The sequence below is a fragment of the Microtus ochrogaster genome, linkage group LG2, assembly GCF_000317375.1.
Source record: "Microtus ochrogaster isolate Prairie Vole_2 linkage group LG2, MicOch1.0, whole genome shotgun sequence".
NCBI lineage: Eukaryota > Metazoa > Chordata > Mammalia > Rodentia > Cricetidae > Microtus > Microtus ochrogaster.
The window spans coordinates 53,738,916-53,765,903 of record NC_022028.1 but is presented as its reverse complement, the minus strand read 5'-3'; the positions used below and the strand labels follow the sequence as shown (position 1 = coordinate 53,765,903).

General features: G+C 45.1%; 1 protein-coding gene across 1 annotated transcript in view; it reads right to left on the bottom strand.

The window, feature by feature from the left end:
• Positions 1 to 14,102: 14,102 nt before the first annotated feature.
• The window catches only part of LOC101985353 (HLA class II histocompatibility antigen, DO beta chain), a 14,643-nt gene continuing 1,757 nt past the window's right edge, over positions 14,103 to 26,988 (bottom strand). The window contains exons 2-6 of the mRNA XM_026785401.1: positions 26,474 to 26,743; positions 25,806 to 26,087; positions 24,762 to 24,872; positions 24,433 to 24,461; positions 14,103 to 14,171 (exon numbers count right to left, since the gene is read on the bottom strand). Of these exons, the coding sequence (XP_026641202.1) occupies positions 14,103 to 14,171; positions 24,433 to 24,461; positions 24,762 to 24,872; positions 25,806 to 26,087; positions 26,474 to 26,743 (761 nt within the window). The remainder of the gene's footprint in view (positions 14,172 to 24,432; positions 24,462 to 24,761; positions 24,873 to 25,805; positions 26,088 to 26,473; positions 26,744 to 26,988) is intronic.

Genomic DNA, 26,988 nt, shown 5'->3' with positions numbered 1-26,988 from the left:
TGTGTGTGTGTGTGTGTGTGTGTGTGTGTGTGTGTGTGTGGTTGTGTGTATGTGAGGGTTGGAAATAGCAGGTAAATTATGGCCCAGCCCTGCTGACTCAGGCATCTTCCTTATGTAGGAATCTATTACATTCATGATATTCCAATGAAAATACTTGAGAAGTTAATTAAACCAACTTTTCTCTTAGGAATTCTTCTGCTGTCTAAATCCTCCACAACCATGAAATAGGTCCACGATGTCATCAAAGGCAACCATAAGTTCTTAGGGCTCCATATGCAGTCACCTGGTGTTTCAAGGACAAGAAGCTGAAGATGTGGAGCAGCTGCTTCAGGACAGATGCTCACAGACTTGTCACATGGTGCCAGCCGAGTGTCAGTGATCAGTATCTGCTTCCCACCCTGTCTGCTCAGGTCTGCGCACACACTACCGAGCCTACTTATCAGTCAGCTGGAGCAGTGACTGGCAAACACCAGCGACTAAACACTAAGTCTCTCTCCCTCATTCCATGATGCTAACTCTATCGTTTTAGATCCTAGTTAAACAGGGGACAGGACCTGAAAGCAGACTTGACCAGGGAAAGGGAAAAGGGGTAGAGACAGGGCAACAAGAACATCCCGAGAGGGCTCTGGCAGCACAGGTGAGCTGCAGCATTGCTGGGGCCCACACTGCACACACTGATGTAGAGAACCAGGAGGGACAGCCCTGGGCTCCTAGCAGCTGTGGTGCTCAGGGTGGACACAGATCTCCTCAGCCTATGCAAGGAGCATAAAAAAGATCATCAAAGTTAGATGTGGAACGGTTGGCAGACAAACATGGCCATCCAGGGACCTTGAGATGGGTGCTCTTGGTGTCCTCACCCCCACCTCAGCCCTCCACACACAAGCTGAGGGCTCTGCCTCTCCTACTCCCTTCCTAAGGGGAAGCGCCTCAGCTCTGTCCTGGGCTGTGAGGGAAGTCTGTCACACAGGGGATTTCCAGCTCTCCCAGGCCTCTTCACACAGGCTTTTCATCTGGCAACAAAAGCGTCACCAGGAATCTTTTTCTGATTGGCTAAGATCACATTAGGAAGGCAGTGCCTTGGCCTTCTGCCAGCTCATCCTAGCCCAGCCTTTTCTAGAGTCCTCTGCAGTGTTCTAATCAGACTATCACACAGCATCCCTGGTTCAGCCATGTGGGGTGTGGGGCACATCCTCTGTCTCAGGCAGAGAAAGGAGATTACGGAGACTATGATCTCTGTGAGTTCAAGGCTACCCTAGTCTACAGAGTGAGTTCCAGGACTACACAGTTCCTGGGCTACATAGTGAAACCCTGAGTTTAAAAAAAAGAAAGAGGAAAGTAGAAAAGAGATGATGACACCAGGTTCTTCAATAGGAAATTTCCCATCTGACGTGGCATGGCATAGCATGGCGTGGCATGCCTTAACTTGATCATTAATGTGGTTTTCTTCATATTTCTGTTTTCTCAAGAGCAACAAATGCATAGAAATTGCTGTTAACAAAGACAAAGCCTTTGGCAGCTTCCTTCAGACAATGGTTAATGCCTCCAGAATATGAAAAACTGCAAAAACTCAACACCAGAAAACCTCAGGTCTTCCAGTCACTAAGTGAGAGCGTGCTCTGGAGGAAGAACTCTAAAAAGAAGACACACAATGGCCAACAAATATCTGAAAAAGTGTTCAACATTCTGAGACATCAGGAATGAAAAATTAAAGCTGCCCTGAGACCCCGTCTCACCCCGGTCACGACCACCAACCAGGAAACAGTGACAGCGAATGCTGGAGAGGAAGGGACCTGTGTTTACTGTGGGCAGATGTGCAAATCAGTGAAGCTGCCATGGAAACTAGTGTGGAGGGTTTCAAAAAGCTAAAGATAGAATTATGAAGCCTGGCTTGGTAAGTTAGGAAGGAAGAAAGGAAGGAAGGAAGGAAACAAAATATAGCCTAGCTTCCTCTCCCCACACTGGGTATGACCTGAAAGGACCTAGTTCAATCAGAGAGATGTCCGCAGACCATGGTTATCGCTGCACTATACTCAGTAGCTAAGAAATGGAGCAGCCCAGATGTTCATCATGACAGATGGACAAAGGAAACATGGTGCATGGACACATTGGAACTGTACTCATCCATAAAGAAAACTGAGATCATGAAGTTAGGAAAATAGACAGACTTGAGAATTGCTATGTGAAATGAAATAACCTTGGTCCAGGAAAACAAACAAATTCTCTCTGACAGAAGGATCCTAGATTTAATTTTTACGTGTGGGGCAGTAGGACAGGGAAAGAGATGGGGAAGAAGGTCAACAAAGGCATACAGGTGTAAACAAGCCATAACGAGACCCACTGTTCTGGATAATAATTCAAAAACCTATTGTTAAAAATAGGAGTTGAAGTTTGAGAGGCAAAGGCTGATGGGTAGTGGGGGTGAGCAGGGGTGAGTCAGGAGACAAGTCGGAGGCTCGCAGGGCCATTGAGGCACCTGTGGTGGGAAGGAGGAGGAGGCCTGTGGGGAGATGAGCTACAGTGCACAGACTCCAGGGAGGTTTGCTCATTTCCCTTGTCTAAGGACGTGTTTGCCTCCTCTTCATCCCTGAAGGATGGTCTGGGCAGATGTAGAATCCATCAATGCAACTCTGACCTTCAGCATTTGAAAGCTGGTGTGCAGCTTCTGCCGGCCTCAGCGGCTTCAGGTGACAAATTCATGGTCACCGATTTGAAGCTCGTCCCCTCTTAGGCATCCAAAGGTCCTCACTGAGGAATGGATTTACCCAATGCTGGTTTTGCTCACCTCTGAAATCCATAAAATTATGTCTCACCAAATTTAGGAAGTTCTCAGCATTTATTTCTTTGAGTATTTTTTCAGCCCTTCACCCTTTTCCTCTTCTTCTGGCACACCAGCTGGGCAAATCTCAGGTCTCCTGTTGTCCTGGGGTTCCAGGGCTCTGTCCACGGCCTTGGCCCTGTTTTCTCCTTGTTATTCAGACTCAGTGAACTGATTATCTGACTTTGACCTCGTGCATTCTGTTGTCTGCCATGTTCACTCAACTGTGGAGCACAGTGATTAGTTCTGCAATTCCCATTTAATTCCTCAGTTTATAATACTATTCAGCGAGGCCGTCTGTTTTTGTTTTCTTGCTTTTGTTTTTATCTGTTTGGGTGAACTCGTCATTGCTTACTAAAGTATTTCATGATGCTGCTTTAATGTCCTGCTGTAATTTTCCAACATCTGATTCATCTTGATATTGGTTCAGTTTAACTTTCTCATTCACACTGTGATTGTCCCAATTGTGTGGTGAATATGACATTTTGCTGTGTCCTGGACAGCTGACAATTATGTTACATGGTGTAGGAGGGCCTTCTGTATTTGTGTTGCTTTCATTGGTTGCCTTGGCCTTTTGATAGGGCAGAACTTAGATAGGCGAGAAGACAGAACTGAATGCTGGGAGGAGGAAGGCAGACAGGGAGAGCAGCCATGAAGTCACCAGGTTTAGATCAGGATGTGAGAGTTAGCCAAGAAGAGGCAAGATATAATGGGCCAGGCAGTAATTAAATTAATGCAATTTCTGTGTGGTTATTTCATGTATAAGCTAGCTGAGTGGGACGAAAAGCAGGCCCGCTCCTCTATACTACAGATTGGCGCTCTGATATGGTAAACTGACTCCTGGAAGGTGGAATGGAGCAGCACAGCCATGTCCTAGAAAGCAGAATTGCTTTTGGAGCCTGTCTTAGGGTTTCTATTGCTGTGAAGAGACGCCATGACCACAGCAACTCTTATAAAGGAAAACTTTTAATTAGGGTGGCCTACAGTTTCAGAGGTTTAGTCCATTATCAACATAGTGGGACATAGGGGCATGCAAGCAGCATGGTGCTGGAAAGGAGCTGAGAGTTCTACATCTTGATGCACAGGCAGCAGGAAGTGAACTGAGACACACTTCCTCCAACAAAACTGCACCTTCTAGTAGTGCCACTTCCTATGAGCTTATGGGGGCCAATCACATTCAAACTACCACAGAGCCATTACCAGAAAAGTCAGCCAGGACCTATGTGTGGAGACAGCTGCCTGACACTAACATTATTTAGCACCCAAAATTTTGTAACTGTAGCATGAAGGCCTGCTTGTCAGGGTTTCTGTTCCTCCTGGTACCCCAGCCGTTTAGTCCCAGAGAAAATCACACAGAGGTCTCCATTAATCAAATACTGATTGGCCCATTAGCTCAGGCTTCTTATTAGCTCTTGTAGCTTATATTAACCCATTATTCTTATCTATGTTAGCTACATGGCTCAATATCTTTTTCAGCGGGGCAGGTCACATCCTGCTTCTTTGGTGATCTGGGTAGGACTGAGGAAAACGCTTCCTTCTTCCCAGAATACTCCTGCTCTCATTGCTCTGCCTCTACTTTCTGTCAGGTTTTCTCACCTATACTACATGCCTGGCTATTGGCCAATTAGCGTTTAAAACATGATTGACAGAATACAGATAATTCTCCCACACCACTTCCCCCTCTTTTTTTTTTAATCAAAGGAAAATATCCATAGTCCATTTTTTGGGAATGTGGGCATAGTATTCCAGGCTACTTCCGGCTGATTGGGGGTGCTGATAATTTTACGGGGACCTAAAGAAAAGTTAGAATTATGATCAAATCCTGACTGAAATATCCTGTGAATCTTGATCATATTAGGCAGCAGTCTTGAATCTGTTCTGGATGTAGAACTTAGACATCCAGGCCATCTGTTCCTACCGGAGATTTCTCAGGTAGTCTTCCTTGATCAAACCTGATTTTTCTTAACTCAGAATGAATTCACAGCCTCTCATTTCCTGTGGAAACAAAAGCAAACTCTCTTCTCCAAAGTAACATATCTTTTGACTTCAATTTTGAAGTCAAGGTATTTTCAAAATACCTTTCTTGGGTTAATTCAGCAGCATTTGTTAGCAGCTGTTGCTTCTTCCTCAGCATTTAAACAATTCAAAGAGAGCATAATAACATACAATATCCAAAATCTCTGTGTGTTTTCCATCTTTATGTGGCTTTATTTTAAACTCTATTTCTTTTATTTTTAATTTTTGACTTTTTGAGACAGGGTTTTTGTGTATCTTTGTCCTGGAACTTACTCTGTAGACCAGGCTGTCCTTGAACTCACAGAGATCCACCTGTCTCTGCCTCCCCAGTGCTGGGATTAAAGGTGTGTGCTACCACACCTTGAACTCACAGAGGTTAGTCTACCTCTGTCTCCCAAGTGTGGAGATTAATGGTGTGTACCACCATACCCAACTACTCTCTTTCTTTCTTTTTTATTTTAAGGACTTTAACCTTTTTTTCAAGTCTACATATATTTTTTTTAACACACTGTAAACAATTTAGAGGTTTTCTTAGTCTTTGAATCTCTCTTAACTGTATATCTCTCTTTTTGGTTCTGTGGTAGTTTGAATGTCATTGCCCCCATAAGCTCATAGGAAGTGGCACTATTAGGAGGTGCAGTTTTGTTGGAGGAAGTGTGTCTCAGTTCACTTCCTGCTGCCTGTGCATCAAGATGTGGAACTCTCAGCTCCTTTCCAGCACCATGCTGCTTGCATGCCCCTATGTCCCACTATGTTGATAATGGACTAAACCTCTGAAACTGTAGGCCACCCTAATTAAAAGTTTTCCTTTATAAGAGTTGCTGTGGTCATGGTGTCTCTTCACAGCAATAGAAACCCTAAGAAAGGCTCCAAAAGCAATTTTGCTTTCCAGGACTTGGTTGTGCTGCTCCATTTCTTTTCATTCACCTGTTAACCCTGGGGCCCATCCAGTCCCATCTGGTGTCTTCCAGTTGCAGAGTGGCAGGCCTTTCCTTGGACCAGCTGGTGCTCTCAGGTGGAGGTTGTGTCAGTCACCCTGGATGAAGGAAGATGTTTGTCTTGCTCTGTTCTATGGGTCGGAGTGATAAACAGGTTTGTGGTGGATTGGATGAGAATGGTCCCTATAGGCTGATATATTGGAATGTTTGCTTCCCAGTGGAGGAACTGTTTGGGAAGGATGAGGAGGTGTGGTCTTGATGGAGGAGGTGTGTCATTGGAGGTGGTCTTTGGAGTTTCAAAAGCCCACACCAGCTCAGTCTCACTCTCTCTGCTTCCAACTTGTGGATAAGGATGTAAGCTCTCAGCTCCTGCTTCAGCACCATGCCTGCCTGCCTGCTGCCATGCTCCCCACCAGGATGGTCATGGACTCACCCTCTGAAACCATGAACAAGGCCCAAATTAAATGTTACCTTTATAACTTTCTTTGGTCATGTGTCTCTTTACAGCAAAGAAAAGTAACTCATACAGGCTTCTTCCTTTCTTTTAAAAAGTTTTATATTATTTTTACTTTATTTTATGTGTATTAGTGTTTTGCCTGCATAAATGTTTGTATGCCACACACATGCAGTACCTGCAGAGGCCAGAAGAGGGCATCAAATCTTCTGGAAGCGAAGCTATAGGTGATGTGGGCTGCTTGTGGGTGCTGTGAGCTGAATCTGAGTTCTGTGCAAGAGCAGCCAGTGCTCTTAACCATGGAGCCACAGTGCTGTTAATCATAGAGCCATCTCTCTGGTATCTTCTTCCTTACACTTTTCTGGTGCTCCCAGGGAAAGGAAAGCCTGATGTGGGAGGTGATGTATGCTGTGATTATGTTTTATCGCCATTGGTTAATAAAGAAGCTGCTTTCAGCCAATGGCTTAATAGAGTAAAGCCAGGCTGGAAAAGATATATAGAAAGAGTAGGCGGAGTCAGGGAGAAGCCCTGTAGCCACCATAGGAGACAGATGCCAGATGGAACCTTATCAGTAGGCCACATGTAGCGATACACAGATGAATAGAAATGGGTTAATTTAAAATACAAGAGCTAGTTAGAAATACACTTAAGTTATTGGCCAGACAGTATTGTAAATAATATAGTTTCTTTGTGATTATTTTGGGTCTGGGCAGCTGGGAAAGGAACAAACAGTCTATGCCTTTACCTGGGGCAGCTCCTCCACTGGAGAGAACAGTCAAGAAATGTCAGCCTAAGTCACACTCTCCTTCTAGATGATCAAAAGACAGTGGACCTTAGTGCAGCTGCACAGGAAGTGGCAGCAGGCTCCATCCTCATCTGGTCAGCGCTGGTGTGGACTACACACGCAGCCCTTGCCACAGGAGGGGGCAGCAGGCACCATCCTTGTCTAATCAGTGCTGGTGTGAACTACACACACCTGCAGCTCTTTCACTGTTTGCTGAGCTGTCGTCCCTGTGTCAGAGCAGCATCTGTGGGACAGATGAGTTTGCTCAGTCCTGAGGATCCAGTTGTCATGGAGACTGTCATGTGCTTTTCTGAAACAATTTCCATACAACATAGAAGAAAACTGTCCTGACGATGACCTAAACCATTAACAGAATAGTACAAGTCTTGATTGACAGCATTTGGTGACTTTCATAGTGTAAAGACTTCACAACTGATTTTAACTTAGTAGTCTTAAGTCAACACATGCATAGTTGGGAAGAGGTGCACAATAGCTCATGTGTGTGTGCATGTGTTTGAGAAAGAGTGTGTGTTTTTCTGTCTGTGTGTGCAAGAGTGTGATTGCATTTATGTCTGAGTATGAGTGCATGTGGGTGTGTTCATGTGTGTTTGTCCTCCAGTTTGTGTGAGATTGTGTGTGAGTGTGCATGCCTGTGTGTGCATGTGAGTTTGTGTGTGTGTGAATGTATGCATGCATTGCTGGAAATCCAGCCCAGGCCCTTGTGCATGCTCTGCCCCAGAACAACATCCCACCCTCCTTACTGATATGCAATGTTATCATACCCTATGCTAGATATAAGTAAGCTCAAACATCTATCATAACAACAGCTAGGATAATGATCAGTGATGAGCTGCCCACTCAGTTCAATATTAATTAAAACTTTTAGTTATTTAATTTGATGGTGGCCTTTTCTGACAATTGATTTTAAATTAATTTAACAGTTTAATTATTGGAGGGAGGTTACTTGTTGGTTCCCAGCTGCCCGTCTAGCTTAGACCCAAAATAATCACACAAAAACTGTATTATTTAAATGAGTGTTTGGCCCATTAGCTCTAGCTTCTTATTGGCTAACTTTTCTATATTAATTTATCCAATTTCTATTAATCTGTGCATGAGGTCATAGCCTATCAGCAAAGTTTCAACATGTCTATCTCTGGTGGCGGCTCCATGGTATCTCTCTGCCTCTGCCCTCTTTGGAAAACCCTACCAGCATGACATGCGCCACCACAATCAGAAGAAGGGTAGAGTGAGGGGGAAGCCATGGAGCCACTGCTGAAGATAGATTTGCTGAATATTTTCTGGTAAGCTACAACCTTGTGATGATGCACAGATTAATGGATATGGGTTAAATTAATATGTAAGAGTTAGCCAATAAGAGGCTAGAGCTAATGGGCCAAGCAGTGATTTAATTAATACAGTTTCTGTGTGATTATTTCAGTTCTGGGCAGCCAGGACAAACAAGCAGCTCCTCCTCCTACCTTTAATCTGGCTTCTGTGAGCGGGCTTCAGGGAGTAATTCTACCTTTTCTGGGCTGGTCCATCCTCACCTGATATCTTCAGGAAGATTGGGTGCTGGCTTCCACTCACATTGGTACTGGGGTTTCCCTCACTGTCGCTGGTAGCTTTAACTCTCCCTTGAACAGTGAGCCCTGTGTGTTTCTGCCGTAGTGATTCTCTGTCACACTCAGTGTCTAGTGTAGGGAGTGTGCTTCCCAGCACATATCACTGTGGCCTTGGAGGATGGCTTTGCTTCTTACACTTTTATTACTCATACATTTCTCACAATCAAAATGAATCTTTTAGCCAAAGTAAAGCCCTTTTCTCCTAATTCAGGATGTTTCTATCACAGCAATAGAAAAGAAACGAGTGCACATCTCAAGCTTTGAGAGCTGAAGATGATGGCAGAGCTCTACAGTCAGAGAACAGCCATGGGGAGCCTCCCGGGGACACCTATGACCTTGCTGAACAGACCAGAGTGTTACAAGGCCTGTCTAGAGATGGTGTATGGAAGAAATGGCAGAGCTGAGTGTCACCTTCCTCTAACCCAGTTGCTCCTCATTGTCCCAAAGCAGAGTGCACACGAGAGCTGACAGCCACAAAAACGTGGAATTCTCAGAGCCAAGGAATCAATTCATCTTCCACTTGTTCATCTCCTCCAAGCTGTGGGGTCTCCTGTAGCCATGGCAACACTCAGTGTCATGTGACCTGCCAAACCCACATCCCAGTCCTTTCCCATGACTTGTGTCATTGGCCTTTCTCCTTCCTCTCACATAGAATCATCTGTCAGAACCCCTTCAGCTCACCTGCCACTCAAGGAGCTCTCATGTTCCACATGAGCCAAACCTCATCAATTTGGAAAACATAAGCACTGAGATGGGAAAAGGAAGAGAGAGCAGCCCCTTCAGAAAGGGGAAGCTATCAAGGTAGTGTGTGCATTGCACACAGCCCTGGCAAAAATTGATTGTGGTTAATTCTTTATGTGAAAGCATAGTTTTTACTAACCTTAGATGGTGTCACTTCCAATGAATGTCCATAAAAGGTAATATGGCTGGGCATGCCAGGGCATTCCTTTAATCCCAGCACTCCGGAGACAGAGACAGGTGGATCTCTGTGAGATCAAGGTCAGCCTAGTCTACATAAGTTCCGGAACAGCCAGGGCTACATAAATAGATCCTATCTAAAAGAAAAAAGATAAGTAAAACTTCAGATTCCTCAACCTTTACAATCATTTCTGTGTACATTTATAGTCATGTCTGTATGTTTATGCTTACATCTAAAGTATTTGTATTCCTTAGACAACTACTTAATCAGACACCAGACATTGTAACAACTGAGGACACACAGCCGTCCTCACAGCTGTCTGCACAGATGTCACCCTTAGGGACCTGAGAGGACAGAGCCCACTCTGCAGCAACAGTGCAAATCTCCATCCCTAAGACAGGATCCGTGCAGGACGTGGGGGAAGTGGAGGAAAGCCAAGACCGACTCAGTTGTCTCGTGTGGGTAGTGAGCGTGGTCATGTGGAAGATTCACCCAGCAGCAGATGGTGCAGATCGTAAACGTGTGTCCTCTGAAAGCAGACTGCCTGGTGCCAACTGCATGTGACCCCACACAGGTTCTCGGCCCTTCTGCCCCAGCTTCCTCTCCCCTAATGGGAATGGTGATTGTCTCAATACCTCACTCTGGAGTCAGCATTTGTGAGTGCACAGCAGGTGCTTGGCAAGAGGTGCGCTCTCCACAATAGAAGTAGGAAAACAGAGTAGCTGAGAAACAGCAACAGTGAGACACTGGATACTGCCTGGCTGCAGGGCCTGGTAAGACACCTGCCCACGTGTCTGACCCAAAGGACACTTATGGGTTTGGGAACAGGGTCCCAGTTCCAAGAACACAGGACAGAAAGAAGCCAAGTCTCATTTGGGTTTTGTTTTTAAGTTGAGTGGGATGAAGGACTGGACCAGAAGTCATTTTTACCTGCCCTCCAAGCCCTCTGGGCTCCTTGAGGACAAGGTGGCTTAGTTGTTTCTCCTGTCCCCAGCTCTCTTCTCGTACCGAGCAAACCATGAAATCCTGTGTGAGAATCAGCTGCACACAAGGGTCTAGAGCCATGCCTTCTCATTGGTTAGACCGAGACCTGGAACAGCACACGGTGACTCTGAGCCGGTCTCATCCCGTTAGACTGTCCCCTAGATCCCTCACAGGGAAGAACACTGAGGCTGTGACCCTGAATCCTCACCTCTACCACAGCTGACGGAGACCACCCTGGGATTAGGGTCCAAGATCTGATTGTGACGTAGAGTGGGTTGTGTCCCCTTTTATTGATCCCACTGCCTCCCCTTGAAACCTTGTAATTTTGTAGACACAAGAGCAGACACTCCGGAATGGCAAATGCATGAGGGGACTTTCCACAGCAGTTTCCCTTCCCCAAAACGCTAACATTCAAGCCTCACACTTAGCACTGAAGCTGAAATACAGACACTGATGACAAAGAGGCTTTACAGGCGGTGATTTCTGATCCAGCCAATGAGAGAGGAGGGTGAGGCAGCATCACCTGTCTCCGGCAGACTAAGTCACCAAGACTGCCAGCAGGAAGCCCAGAAGAGAAGCGAGGGGAAAGCAGCATAAAATAAGAGATACGTGAGATTATTAGAAAATTAAAGATATGTGGGATGGGGTAGTAAAGGGAAGATGTGTCATAGTCTAAGATTTAAAGAAACAATCAAAATCTCCAGAGTATTTTTTTAAAGTTTTAAGATTGATAATTTATTGGTTTTATTTGTGTCTATGTACATGTGTCTGTGTGAGTGACTGTCACGTGTGTGCAGATGCTCATAGAAGCCAGAGGATGACTCTCCTCCTTCTCCAGCTGCTTCCTGTAGACCAGACTGGCCTCAAACTCAGAGACCCTGCTGTCTCTGCCTCCCAAGCGCTGGGATTAAAGACGTGTGTCACCACTTTATCAGATTTAGTGTGTTTGTTATATTTATGTATTATGTCATGTGTGTGAATGTTTGGCGGCATGTTTGTGTACCATGTGTGCTTCTGGTGTCTGCGCAACCCAGGGGGTGTCAGATCTCCTGGGACTGGAGTTACAGATGTCTGTGGGTCACTGTGTGGAGCTGGGAAGTGAACCCAGGTTCTCTACAAGAACAAAAAGTGTCTTTACCATGGCTTCAGGTCTTTCTCAAGCATTGGTTTTAAGCGTGTCACTCTCCCGTCTCAGATCAGGGTCGTCACACTAAAGCAGACTCGAGCTCCTCCGTCTCACGCTTCTTTGCTTCTGCGGCATTGAAACCACCTCCCAGCAGCTTTATCCAGTGGATCCCTGGTGGAGCAGTCAGTGAGGCTTGCCTTTCCCAGTCCAGACCTGTGAGCCTGGGATGGGACCACGTGCCCTGAGTGTCAGCAGCACAGTGTGACCACCCGCTGGTGTGTGGTCCACTTCACACTCCCAGCTGTAGCTCTCTTGGGAATGTCATGGGGTAATGTGTTATGTCACAGTTTGATGTGAAAAAAAAAAAAAAAAAAGACCAAAGAGGACTCAAGTCTGACCATAGAATGTGGCAATGAGGATTCTGAGGTTAGGAAAACACCTCGTTAGCGGTCTCTGTCCTCCTTGCTGTCGTCTGCCTCCCACAACTTCTGCCCTGGCTCCTCTCTCCACCTATCCCTCTGTCTCCCCATGAAATTACTAATTCTACTAAACACCCGCAGTCTCGCTCTGTCTCTCTCTCTTCCCTCTCTTTCTGTTTTCAAGCTGTTGTGGCTCAGTGGTCGAGCGCTTCCCTGGCATGCTCAAGCCCTGGAGTTTGATTCCTGTGCTAATTCTGTGTTAACTTGACACAGCTGGAGTCATCCGAGATGAGGGAGCCTCCACTGAGGAAACGCCTCCATGAGATCTGGCTGTAGAGTATTTTCCTAACTAGTGATTGATGGGCCCAGTCTAGTGTGGGTGGGGCCATCCCTGGCTGGTGGTCCCGGGTTCTGTAAGAAAGCAGGCTGAATGATTCATGATGAGCAATCCAGTGAGCAGCTCCCTCCATGGCCTCTGCCTCAGCTCCTGCCCCCAGGTTCCTGCCCTGCTTCAGTTCCTGTGCTGACCTCCTGTGCTGATGAACAGTGATGTGGAAGCAAAAGCCAGATCAACCCCTTCCTCCCCAGACTGGTTGGTCATGGCGTTTCAGCACAGCAATAGTGACCCTGACTAGGACAATTCCCAACAGTGGAGAAAGAGACAAAAGCAAAAGTAAAGGAACACAGTACTTCTTCAGAACACTGGTTCCCACACTCACTGAGAAAAAGAAACAGCAGGAGGCTTCTAAACTCACAGGGATCAGAGGGAAATTGATGAAACTTCCAGATGAAGGACAGCTCTCCAGGGAGAGGATCTGACACTCCCTAGAGCAGAGCCACGCCCTCCCAGGACTAGAAGGGTGAGACGTGGGGGAGGGGCGCTGGCCTGTGTGGGAGGACTGGCCTTCCCTTCAGGTTAACGACCATGAGACACTGGAGTGTCCCCTGTCTTTGAAACCTAATCAAGGAATATTTTGTTTCATAGTCGTGTTCTTGACTGTTTGATATCATTTTTGTAAAGCCATTTAGTGTGTTTTTGATTTGTTTTGGTACATCACCCATTTTTGACTAATTTTTCTTTTATGGTTTTGTTATTTTCTTTTCTCCTGTCAAGCTAACTTTCATTTTGTGTCTTCCTGTCTCCTACCCACTTAATTGCTGGGTTTCTCATTCTTAATTTGGGTTTTCCATCGAGCAGTTAATGCATGCACGGTTCACTCTGGCCTCGCTGCTGTAGCCGTGGCTCCTCTTCTCGTCCTTAGTCTTGGAGACGATACACACCGGTTAACAGCAGCTTTGAGTGATCGCACCTACAGCTCTGTATTCTGTTTGTTTCTATTTTCCTTTATTAACCAGAACAGTTAAGTGTGTTAGGATAAGTACAGCCAAGGCGTTCTGGGTTTCTTAGCTCAAGGTCGCCCTCTAGTGTTTCCGCAGCGCAGTACCGTTTCATTAACAAATGTGGGGAAGTCGACGTCCTTCTATTTTATGATTTGTTTCTGGAAATAAATAATGTTCCCCACTCAGTTCTTTTTTCTCTGTAAAACCATGACTCTCGGAGTTTCCACCCTTGAAGCCGTCACTTCACTCCCTAGAATAATGCTTCCCCAAGATCTTCCCTGTCGGTTTCCCCGCCCAGTCTGCCCTCGTCAGACCCCACAGCAACAGCAGAAGACAGCACAGCTGGGAAGACCGCTCACTTGTTTCCATAACGACCCCGTTCAGAACAGAAGGTTTTATTTTTGAGACAGGTTCTCACTATGTTGTTCTGGCTTTTCTGGAAGTCACTGTGTAGACCACGCTGGCTTCAGACTCACAGAGATTCATCCACCTGTCTTTGCCTCCCGGGTGCTGGGATTAAAGTTGTGCGCAACCACAAGGGGCTGAAAGGTCATTGTTGCAAAGGTGATTTTCTCTCTATCCATTACCCACAGGTCCCTGCAGTTTCTTCTCCAGGTTCTATCGTGCGTCCGTGTGCTTTGCTGGAGTGAAGGATGTCGCCCCGTGAATATGTTAAGTCGAACATCATCGTTTTTCTCCCACGTACGCTGTTCCTGACAGCCCGCATTCCTTGTCGGCCTCAGAACGTAAACCCTGAGAGCAGTGGAATTGAGAACAAAGTTAGATGAACAACACATCAAAGTGATCAGAATCTAGTTAAGTACTCCTAGAAATTAATTCCTATAAATGTGTATATTGGTGCAGAAAAGGTGTTTAGAATACACAATGTGCCCTTTTACCATAAGGTTAAAAAAAGAAGTATGTTCAACCTAGGGAAGGCAAAAAAAAAAGATAAAAAGAAGAATTATTAAAAATTAGAGCAAAAATTATAAAGGAAAATTGAAAAGTAGAAAAGAATAAAAATTTAAACTAGAGATGGTTCTTTGAAGAGACTAATAAAATTATAAACTCCTATGAAATAAGAAATTAATACATGCCACCAATGAGAAAATGGTACACCTCAACAAGAAGACAGGGACAGAAATGAAGACCTGGATTCCTGAGGCCAAATAAGGACACGACTGTGCCTGAAGCCATGTGGGAAAATACCACAGATCTTTCTTTACAGGGTATATCTCCTTCTTAGAGGAGATGCAAATGATGGTAAAATCACACACACAACACAACACACATACAACACACGCATACCACACACACAATACATACCACACACACCACACAAAACATACAACACATACATGATACACACAACACACATACACACACGGCAGCTACATGGCATCTCTCTGACTCCGCCTTCTCTCTCCCTGCATTCAGTTTAGTTTTCTTGCCTACCTACATTCTGCTCTGCCATAGACCAAAGCGACGTCTTTATTAACCAACAGTAATAAAACATATTTATAGCATACAGAGGGGAATCCCACATCATCTCCCATTTTTCTGTCTAAATAAATAGGAAGGTTTGAACTTTAACATAGTAAAATTACATATAACAAAACAGGTACTAAGCAAGAATTATAATTACAATATTTCTTCATAAGTCTAAAGTTTTATATCTAACTTAACTTTTTCATAACTAAGGAAAACTATAACTATCTGTCTTCAACTCAAGACCCCAAAAGAATATATTACTTAAGTAAGCAGGAAGTCCATTGTAGGCAACTACAAAGTTCTAGAAATGACAGAGACATCTTGCTGCCTGGACAGTCACCCAAAGTTCTTTTGTGATGTTGAGGCATCCATCTTCAGCCTATAGGCTCATAGTGTCTGGCAGACTTTTCAGTGAAGCAGGAAATTTCCCCCATATTGGCAGTTCACCAGTTGCTTTCTTCTGTGTCCTGTAGAATGTCTGGAGGTTTCTTCTGTGAAGCAGGAACCCTGAAGAACCATCCCATCTTTTGATAAGTTCAGTAGTCATTTTTCTGTGGGTCCTGCATATCCAGTTCATACAGAATACCTTTAAGTAATCCAGGCAAGGGCAGTTTCTTGTCCAAATGGCTAACCTTGTCACATTGAAGGCAAATTCCATAACGAGTTTCTTGGATGCCCATCAACCTCTCTGAATTAATTGGTGCTGCCAGAGACAGACATGTCTCAGTGTCAAGAAAAGTCTAAGTTCTTAAAACATTTTAAATGCCATATTCTGTAGGCCTTTGAAGTGTTGAAGATTATTTATCTAACTGAAATATATCTCTGTATATCTAGAAAACCTAACTGACTACAAGTTTGAATATTATAAATGACTATTAATTTTAGATTATACATTACATTTTTAAATAAGCTGCTTAAATATAATACCTTAAACAAGAGTGGAAACATACATATAACAAAATTGACCATAAGTTTGAATCAATAAGCCAAAGTCCATACCAATGTAAAGTATCCATTTCTATGTCTTATCCCCTTTTTTAGAAAGAGATTGACTGTGACCATTAACCACTTATAATCAATCCCCTTTAAATGAAAACAAGCATTTATAAACAATCATTTTGGAAATTTGGGCATTGTTTTCTCCAAACTGTTTTCTGCTGTTTGTTGGGCAGGGTATTTTTAGGATTCACAGAGACCTTTCAGGGGGTCTTGTTCCATCAGACCACATTGGTGTGGAAGGAATTCACAGATTCTCATCTTCTGTGGAAACAAAGCAGAACCTCTTTTTCAAAGTAATTTATCCTTAGACTCAAATGTCAAAGTCAGGATACCTTTAAAATATTTATGTTGGTTTAGCTTAGCAGGGCATGCAATAAAATGTCTCTCTGTAGTTAGCTCATTCACAGTCAAAAAATTAATAGAAAACACAATAATATGAATAATTCAGACTGTACTTTTTAATTTTTATTTGGTTTATTTGTTTTATATTATTTTACTGTCTCTTTAAAGACTTTGTTTTATTTGTTTAAACTATTTCTTTTTATAGTTGTCTATTCTCTTTTATCTCTTTCCCAAGCCTACACACATTTTTTTAAACACATTGTGTCTCATTTAGAGGTCTTTTATGTCTGAATCTATTCTGTTGCTATCTGAAATCCTCTTCTGACAAGCAGTGTAGGCAGAGACTGCTCTATTGTTTCCTGGCCACTCAGATCCAAATAATCACCCAGAAAATGTATTAATTACAACACTGTTTGTCCAATAGCTTATGCATCTTTATAGCTAACTCTTATATCTTAAATTAACCCGTTTCTATTAATCTGTGAATCACCACAGGGCTGCAGCCTACCAGTAGGCTGGCAGTTGGCAGCTCTCTCCTTTGGCAGCTACATGGTATCTCTTTGACTCTGCCTAATTTACCTCTATATCTCTGTTTGGATTTCCTGCCTGGCTTTACTCTACTAAGCAATTGGCCAAAACCAATAGTAATAAAACATATTTATAACATACAGAAGGGAATCCCACATCAAAGGAACATTATTTTAATGGTAAGTGGTATGATTGCTCTGACCCTGGATGCTGGCTGTGCCTTTCTCAGCTTATCAATATGGCAGAGGTACATTTTCACCACCATAGCTCCAGGGACACAGCGGCTCGAAATCACCACTAAGTAACTTGCCACATGACGCTCACAAACCCATTTAAGTGCTCCATAGTGGGCCTCCTGAAAGAATCAGAGCCCTTCCTGCCACTAGCCCTAACCAGGAAGCCTTCTCTTAAAGGTCCTGTGCCTCCGGGGTTTTGATCCTACTTCATGTTCTGGCTTTGTGGGAGCCTAGCCAGTTTGGATGTTCACCTTCCTAGACATGGACCTTGGACTTTCCACAGGGCAGGGAACCCTGACTGCTCTTTGGACTGGAGAGGGAGGGGGAGAGGAGTGGGGGAAGGGGAAGAAGGGCGGGACGGGGGGAGGGAAATGGGAGGCTGGGAGGAGGCGGAAACTTTTTTTTCTTTTTCTCAATAAAAAAAAAATTTAAAAAAAGGTCCTGTGCCTCTGCTCACTGCCAGCAAACACAGCCTATCTGAAAATATGTGGCTACCAAGAAGCTCCAATTGACTCCCATTTTGTAGATCTAGATGCCCATTTTTAAAGCTTTCTTAGACTTTATATGGATTCTTGCCAAATTTTTGGGAACCAGATGTAGATACAAATATTCTCCATTGCACTGGTCTCCCTGCTCAAGTTTCTTTCAGCCCACAAGGTCCCACTCATTAGCTCCTGCAGTCACTGATAAAATAATCATTCTGAGGCCTAATATTAATTACATACTCTTTGGCCTATTAGCTCATGTTTTTTACTAAACAACTCTTACATCTTAAATTAACCCATTTCTATTAATCTACATATTGCTACAAGGCTGTGGCCTCCTGGTAAGGTTCTGGCATCTTTCTCCTTTGGCAGCTACATGGTGTCTGCCTGACTCCGCCTTCTTTCTCCCAGCATTCAGTTTAGTTTTTCTGCCTACCTATATTCTGCCCTGGTATAGGCTAAAGCAGTTTCTTTATTAACCAATGGTAATAAAACATATTCATAGCATACAGAGGGGAATCCCACATTAGCAGAGGCAGGGGGACCTCTGTGAGTTCGAGGCAAGCTGGTCTACACAGAAAGTTCCAGGAGAGCCAGGGACTCTATCTCAAAAAACATAAAAAAAAAGAATGAAAGAAAACAAAGCGCAGTAATATTGAGATATCAAATCTGTAGCTCAGTCTGAATCATTTCTTTGTGAATTTCCCATTAATCCAAAGAACAACTTTTAGGGTCTAAGTATGTGCTTGTTTGGTTGTAGACTGAAGTTTCCTGAAGGATCTTTCAGACTGATTGACTGGTGGGCACTTCACCATTGTGGGGACTTAAAGGACACAGACCAGGAGCTAAGATATCATTACCATCTTCAGTCCCTAGTACGGCTCGTCCACCTCCACATCTGACTGTACTCCTTAATTTCCTTGTTACTGTGACAGAACACATGACAAAAAACTTAAGGAAAGGGGGGCTGATTTGTCTCACAGTTGGAGGCCACAGTCCTTCCTGGTGGCAAAATCGGGACAGCAGAACCTTGAGGTAGTGGCTCACACTGCATCCACAGTCAAGAAGCAAAGAGAGATGAATACTTGTGCTTGCCTTGTTTTCTCCTTTTCGTGTATTCTAGGCCCCCAGCCCACAGACAGTCCTGCCCACATTTAGGATGGGTCTTACAACCTCGTTTAACCTGCTCTAGAAACCATCTCAGAGAGAGATATGCCCAGAGCTTTATCTAGACGTTCTTCACTCTGGGTGTCCCTGACATGCCTGTGTCTCCTGAAACCTGATGACCCTGGGCATCCCAAACCCTCCTCCCCTGTCTACATCCTCCCTTATCAATCAGCTTGGTTTGCAAAGGGTGTTTTCCTGACCTGGGTTCTACTCAGTGCTAATCTAAAAACACAATAAAAAGTTGGTTTTGGTCATAATTCCAGGTTGCAGTCCATCACAGCGGGAAACCAAGCAGGAACTTGAAGCAGCAGAGAGAATGCGTGTGAGCCTACTTGTGCTCAGCTCTCTCTCTGTGCTCACACAGTGCAGGATCTCCTGCCTAGGGAATGGTGCTGCCCACAGTGGAGTGGGCCTTCCCAAGTCATTGAACACACAAGCAAGACAATACTCTCACAGACATGAGCACAGGCCGTGGGGTCTCTGAAGTCCTTCACTGGCCTCTCTGTGCAGATAAACACAGGTTGTATCAAGGTGACAAAACTGTCACGCAATCTAACTTTTAATGAACACAACCAGGCATTTTCTCGTTATCTGTAATAATGTAGTTTTTCTTTCTATGTATAGAATAACTTTACATATTGATAAGATATAGTGTGATAATAATACACATATACAATGTGTAATGATAGATCGAGATAATGCTGTTTCATTCCCATTTCCATAAATACTTGAGGTTCTCACTTTAAAAAAAAACACAAGAGTTGAAGTGCAGCTAGTCCCAGTTTTTTTAAAATTTGAATTCTGTGCACTGATCTCAGGCAATTAAAGGACTTTGGTGTTCTTCGATAAATATTACACAGTGGTGTGCGTATGTGTACAAATAAATACTCAGGTAAGATTAACAAGGGGGGATTTACATATCATCTATCTTAGTCAGTGTCCTGCTGCTGTGAAGAGAAATCATGACCATGGGAACTCTTATATATTATTATATAATATATATATTAACAGTAGACATGTCAGAGGAACAGCAGATGGCAACTGAGGTTTGAGATGTCAGTCAACCAAGAGGAAAATCTCTGATGAATCAATTTCATTTAGGCCATGAGACAACAGACTTCAAAATAGCTCTTGCTTCTACTGTACTTTTACATGTTGTTCTCTGGTATCTGACATACAATGTATATCATATATGGGTAAATGTGTATAAATATATGTATATATACATATGTGTGTGTGTGTGTGTGAAGAGTCCCCCGCTACCTGTATTATAGTGTGTTTATCTCATGAAAACATCCTGATCTTGGCCATTAATATCTGCGGATTGTCAGAAGATGACTCCTCCTTAAGGTGTATAATTCTGATGAATAAAATGATTACAAGGATATGCTGCACGGTTACTAGAAGGTGCTTCTGTTCTCATTCAAATTCACGATAACTGGGAGCCAGAATGGCTCGAGTTCCTTTACTCTTATGGGTGAACCCCACTAGCTGACATAAAGCTTCAAAGGAGCTTTGAGTTAGACCAGAGGCCTTGTGAATGGTTTTTAAGACAAACATTCCCAATCTTCAGTAGTTCACAACGACAAACAACTGTACTGTCCGGCTAGGTTGGAAATACAAAAAAAAAAAAAGCTCAATTATTGCTAACTGCAAATGATAAAGTTCTTGTAGACACTGCTAACCTAAATTTGTAAAAACAATTTCTGACTAGTCAAGGCTAAGAAAATGATTTGACTCTGTAGCCCAAAAGAGGGCTGCAGGTGTTCTTGGATAATTAGAAGTTATACACAGGGCAGAAAACACACTTTAGTTTTAGGTGTTATGGGCATAGTATCATGGAAAGTGTGGGCTGAGCTGATATTAAAATATATACAGTAACCTGGGCCTGTACTAGAAAATCTATGGCATCTCCCATCGCCCCTGCATCTCCATGCTCTGAGACTCACAGTCTCCAGAGCACCTCAGAGATCCAAAGTAAAAATGAAATTTACAACTTCTGATTCCAGAGTGTTAGTGAAAAATGTTTACATAGCCATGGGTTCTATAATAATTCAGTTAATAATGGAACACAGCTCTTCTGTGAGCCCTGGACTGGCTGAGAGAGTCTGTTGGGATATGTAGGCTGTAAAAAGACATGGGGGACAGAACAATGAAGTAGTACATGAGAGAAAGGTGACTCTGTTGAAATAAGAGTGGCGGGGCTGCGTCCCCAGCACCCGGCCGCCTGCATGGCTAGCTTTATACCAGAAATAATTACACGGAAACTGTATTCTTTTAAACACCACTTGGCCCATTACATCTAGCCTTTTCTCGGCTAACTCTCACACCTGGACTAGCCCATTTCTAATATCCATGTAGCTCACGAGCTGGCTTACCAGGAATGATCTTAACCTGCATCTGCCTGGAGTGGGAGAACCATGGCGACTCACTGATTCAGCTTCTTTCTCCAAGCATCCTGTTCTGTTTTCTCCGCCTACCTAAGGGTTGGAGAGAGTGAGTGTTCTTCCTTCCCTGACCCTCAGACAGAGAAGTCCTGGCTTCCCCATGCTGCGGACTCCCTTTGGGTCCTGATGCTGCCTTAGAGACTGGACCTCTGAGGCAGTGATAATATTCACACTCATATTCTGCAGGGTTACTTAAGGTTGGGAGAAAGTTAAAATATTTACTGGAATATTTCTGTTTCCATCGCCACCTAGTGGTTACAAAGGGCACTAAGGCAGGAAGATCCCAAGTTCAAGGACAACCTAGGCTGTAAAATGAGTTCAAGGCCACTGAAGTGGACTTAGTGAGACCCTGTTCAAAAAAAATTTTTTTTTCTTGGTTTTTCGAGACAGGGTTTCTCTGTGGTTTTGGAGCCTGTCCTGGAACTAGCTCTTGTAGACCAGGCTGGTCTCGAACTCACAGAGATCCGCCTGCCTCTGCCTCCCAAGTGCTGGGATTAAAGGCGTGCGCCACCACCGCCCGGCGACCCTGTTCAAAATTTAAGTCAAATAAAATGCCCAAGGGGGCTCGGGATGGAGCTCAGGGGGGAAGTGCAGCAGTCACACAGTCCCTGGCTTCACTCTCCAGCCCTGAGAAGAAACAAGCAGGAAATTGTACTGCTGCAGTTTGGTTGATTTTGTCAGCTAACTCCAGGAGTTAAATATTTAGATGTAAGTCTAACAGCATCCACAACTGTGTACAGTGAAAACTACACACTAACTAAATAAGGCAAAGGGGGCTGGAGAGATGGCTCCGTGGTTAAGAGCACTGGCTGCTCTTCCAGAGGACCCAGCTTCAGTTCCAGCATCCACAGGTGGCTCACAACTGTAACTCCAGTTCCAGAGCACTGACGCCCTCTTCTGGCCTCTACAGACACTGCGCCCACATGCAGGCAAAACATCCACACACAAAATAATCTAATCAATTAAAAAATGACAATGAATGAAGAAACATACTGTTTGTGAGCCAGAAGAGTTAGCACAGTAAAGACAGGCACGGTCTTCAAACTCATCACCATCTTTGCAAACATAGAACAAGGCAAGAAATTGGAACAGCTGAAACTGTCTTGAAAAGAATAGAAGCTGGAAATCCGTCTGCCAATGTTAAGGCCTCCACAGCTACAGAAATGAAGATGTGTGTCACTGGCGAAGGAATAGGATCACATCAACAGAGCAGAATAACGCAGATGAAGGCCAACTCAGTATTTCCAATTAGTGCATTTAGTGTGTGTGTATGCATATGTAGATGTGTGTGAGTATTTGTCTGTGTGTAGGTATACATATTGTTATGTCTGTGTGCATGTTGTATGTGCGTAGGGATGCATGTGTATATCTACGTGTGTGTGCATTCATGCATGTGTATGCATGTGTGTATGCATGTGTGTGTATGTGTGTGTGTGTAGTGCATGAATGCCACCACGCTGTATCAGAGGTCAGAAGACCACTGTAGGGATTAGTTCTCCTTCTACTCTTTTTCTACTATAATTGATTTTAAGACAAGCTAAAGTCATGAAGAAAGTGTTGACGTGCCCCAGATCAAGCCATCTAAAATCACAAGTCCCACCCTTGGCTGAGGAGCTGCTGCAGGCAGCTGACGGCTGCTGGGGTTGGAGAGTCCATGGTCTTCAAGGGTGCAGCCCTGACAGGTCACCCACACTCGACAGATGGACCTGCTCCCGCGTGTATCTGGGCGGGGCTAAGCTGACTTGGTCAATAAAAGCAATAAAAGCAATGACAGGCAAATGTGCTGGGGAGGAGAAACTGGAAGCGAGGGGATGAGCTGGATTTGAGGGAAACAAATAATAGGCATGTGTGAGATTCACAATAATTAATGGAGAACAAAATGATGGTCTATTGAAGGGAGCGAGCTGTTCCACTCACAACTCCAGCCTTCCCACCTGCATGGAACAGAAACACTCCCAATTTTGTCAAATTGAAAAACAATTACACAGGTGTCAGGAATTCGGCAAACCAGTGGACTTCACTACTCCACTAAGATCACTACTGAGTGAAGCTAGTTCTTTGATTTAGAAGCACACAGCAGTGAACACAAAGGCGTCTCTGCTGCAGACTGGAATCACTGCAAGACACACACAGTTTACCATCGTAGACTTGGAACTTCTAGTGCAAATAACCAGAAAAAGAGTGAACGATACACAATAAATAAATGAAGAAAGAATCCTAGAACTGGACTGTCACAATTTATCAATCAGCGATAAGTTAACAGACCTGGGCGATTAGCATCAATGGTTATGGTAACACCTTGAAAAGAGAAACAGGATAAAATGTGACTCCAGATAAAGGCGTCGCCTCCTATAGATGCCAAAAGGACCAAACCGGAGTCTGACCCCTGCCTCTGCATCAGAAAACATAAAGGGCAAAACCGTGTGTCAGGTGGGCCATGAGTGTGCAGGGAACAAACTCCAAGTGTGGGAAACTCTTCACCATGGGTGACTCAGGCTTCTCAACAAATTTAATCCTAACAGAAAGAAGGGATAAAATAAAATGTCTGGAGGTCTAAGACACAAGAAAGCAAAGGAGTGTGGTACTCAGATGTACACCTGGCTGAAGAGGCTGTTAAATAACCCCACAGTACAGTGTGTGCCTGCAGGGGTTTATTGGCCAAGGCAATGATGAGTTCTGCAGAGACTGCCAAGGTCTGTGTCCTGCTGAGTTGGTGATTACAAGGGCTTTGTCTTAAATACGTCACTGAACTATACACTCACTACAGTTATCTGTGCCTGTTTTGTTTTACAATGCAAGGGATTTGAAACTGACCGTCTGGAAGACTGGAAGCCATGGCTGAAAGACAGAAAGACTGGGGTCCCCACTCACAGGGTTAGAGTCTGACCACAGAGACTAAAACAACTCAGGACCAGAATGGATTAGGTCCTAAGGGAATCTCTGGACAGTGTCCTGGAAATGGGGACTGCTGAGTGCAGACAGGAGGGAGAAGGACCAAAGGGGAAGACACACGCTGTATCTCATGACTCTAGAGCCAGGGTTCTTTACCCGCCCCAGGGTCCTGGATTTTGACACTCCTTCAGGCTCTTGGGGGAGAAGTGTCCGTCAGGATCTTACTGGAGATGAGGTGGAGAAGCTCTTGAGACCTGCCGAAACAATGGGAGGGTCTCAGGGGCTTCCCACCCTCCTTCCCACCCTCCCATCCCAGAGACTGAGACAACCACCCAGCCAGAGGCCTCCTTCATCCCATGATGTCTCACTCTGGCCGGAGAACCAGGCAATGATCTGTCAGTCAAAGACAAGGAACTGGAGCGCTTACCTCATCGCCTGACCAGGTCTCCACAGATGCTGGAAAGAGAGAATGGGATCCTCAGTCAGGATCAAATGTGATTTTCCTGAACGGGTGGCCTGCAATGCCACTGTCTCTGCCTACCCCTTGGGGGTGCAATGCCAGCACTCATCTCTCCTTATCCCTGGGGGAGGGTGCAATGCCTACACTCCTCTCTGCTTCCCGCCCCCCACTGCGGCTCCCCTGGCTTTAGAAAACACTATCACAGTGATGCCTGAGCACAACCAGCCTTCCCTCACTCGGATCTGTACAGTAACGGAAGTACAGGGCACGCAGAAAGGTTCTCACGGGTGTGCTACCTTTGCGAGCCTTGACGTGGATAACAACCCCCACCAGGAAGACGATTAGCCCAATCAGGAACGCTGCACCTCCGCTCAGTATCTTCTTCCACGAATATTCAGACTGAGCCACTGTGGGAAACAAGATTTAAAGTCAAAGTAATGTTCAATGCTCCCAATACTGAATGGAACTACTTTGTGTTGTTGCTATTAATTGTTTTGTTTTGCTTTGCTTTTAGAGACAGCATTTCTCTGTGTAGCTCTGGCTGCCCACTGGCCTCCAACTCAGAGACCCTCCTGCCTTTGCCTCCTGAGTGCTGAGATTAACGCCATGATTCACCACTGCTCAGCTGAACACAACTTTTTAAAACCCCAAAGCCTATACTGAACCCCATCCAGTACTGCTCAGGGAAGAGTCAAGTCTAAAAATGGAGTTGCTTCCCATCTGTCACCCCATCTGTCACTGATTCTCTCTCTCTCTCTCTCTCTCTCTCTCTCTCTCTCTCTCTCTCTCTCTCTCTCTCTCTGTGTGTGTGTGTGTGTGTGTGTGTGTGTGTGTGTGTGTGTGCCTCATCCTCAGCTCCATCCACCTTCGCTGATGCTGCTGTAGTTGTTTTTTGCACTGGGTCCCTCATTGGCCTGGGACTCACTAGGCAGGCTAGGCTGGGAGCCCATGAGCCCCAGAGTCTGCCTGCCTCCACCTCCCTGGCCCTGGGACTACAAGTAGGCACCAGAGCTCCTGGGGATCAACCTCAGGTCCTCAAGCTTAGGTATGACAAGCACTTTACCAACTGAGCCACTTCTCCAGCCCTGTCCCTGGCTTAGAGCCCATGACAGTGTCCCTAACAACAAAAGCAAAGTGTAATAAAGGTTTCTAGGTCCCAGAGTAGGAGAGAAGTGCTGAGTTAAGAGCCTCCTTGTCTCTTGGACACTCTGAGGATGGATGTCTGCCATGTTCTCTCCCACCCCAACCCTAAAATTCACAGATCAAGGTGAACACAGAAGTGGCACCAACCCTATCAGTCAAGCCCCAGAAATACAGAAAAACCACTAAATAAAGCTCACCCCACTCCACAGAAACAGGGCTCTGGAGGCTGGGGTGCTCCACGAGGCAGCTGTAGACATCACCAAGCTCCGGGGTCATTTCCAGCGTCACTGTCATCTGGAAGGTCCAGTCTCCGTTCCTAACAAGGCCAGTGGACATGACCCCAGACCTCTGCTCCTGTCCGTTCCGAAACCACCTAACATTTATGTCCCCGGGATAGAAGCCTGTCACAGAGCAAAGCAGCAGGTTGTGTTGCTGAAGCAGCGGGGTCCTCTCTGGGCTCACTGTCACCTCCGGGGGCACTAGCAGGAAAGAAGAAAGGGCTCACAAGTACAAGAACTTCTATAGGGCTGTGATCACCCTTGATCCGTGGCCCAGGGGAGCTAAGTAGAAGCTGGAAGTGCAAGAAAGTTGACGAGATGGCTCAGCAAATAAGGGTGCCAGCCACTAAGGCTAAGGACCCAAGTCCAGTCTCTAGGACCCACACAATGGAAGGAGAGAACAAGCTGCCTCAAGATGTCCCCTGACTGCCACGTGTGCACTGTGACATGCATGGAACACACACATACGCACACACACACACACACACACACAAACTATAAATAAATAAATGTAATTTAAAACAGTTTAAGCGCCTCTCATAAGAAAGGTTCCCATGGAGAACCCCACTAGCCCAGCCTTCACGCACCATTCCTCCCCACAGTGAAGGGGGCCCCCAGCTTGTAGTTCTGCCGGCAGACCATGTTCACAGACGCTCTGCTCTGCTCCACGAGGTCCCAGCGTTTGTTCCACTGCTCAGCATCAGGCTCCCCCAGCTCCGTCAGCGCCACAAACATCCCCAGATCACTGTCGAAATTTAAATACTCCTCCAGGTTGAAGATGAACCTGACCACGAAGCGCACCTTGTCTGTCCCGTTGGTGAAGTAACAGTCCGCCTTCGCCTGAATCACAAAATCCTCTGGAAACCACAGAAGGGTTAGGAACCAGCTACAGTTCTGGGAAAGCCCTGCCTGCTGCACGAGTGCAGCTCTGGGAAAGCCTTGCCTGCTACACCAATGCAGCTCTGGGAAAGCCTTGCCTGGGACACCAGTGCAGCTCTGGGAAAGCTTTGCCTGGGACACCAGTGCAGCTCTGGGAAAGCCTTGCCTGGGACACCAAGTAAGAGGGTGCAGATTTGACAGTCATTTTGCCTGCACCATGCCC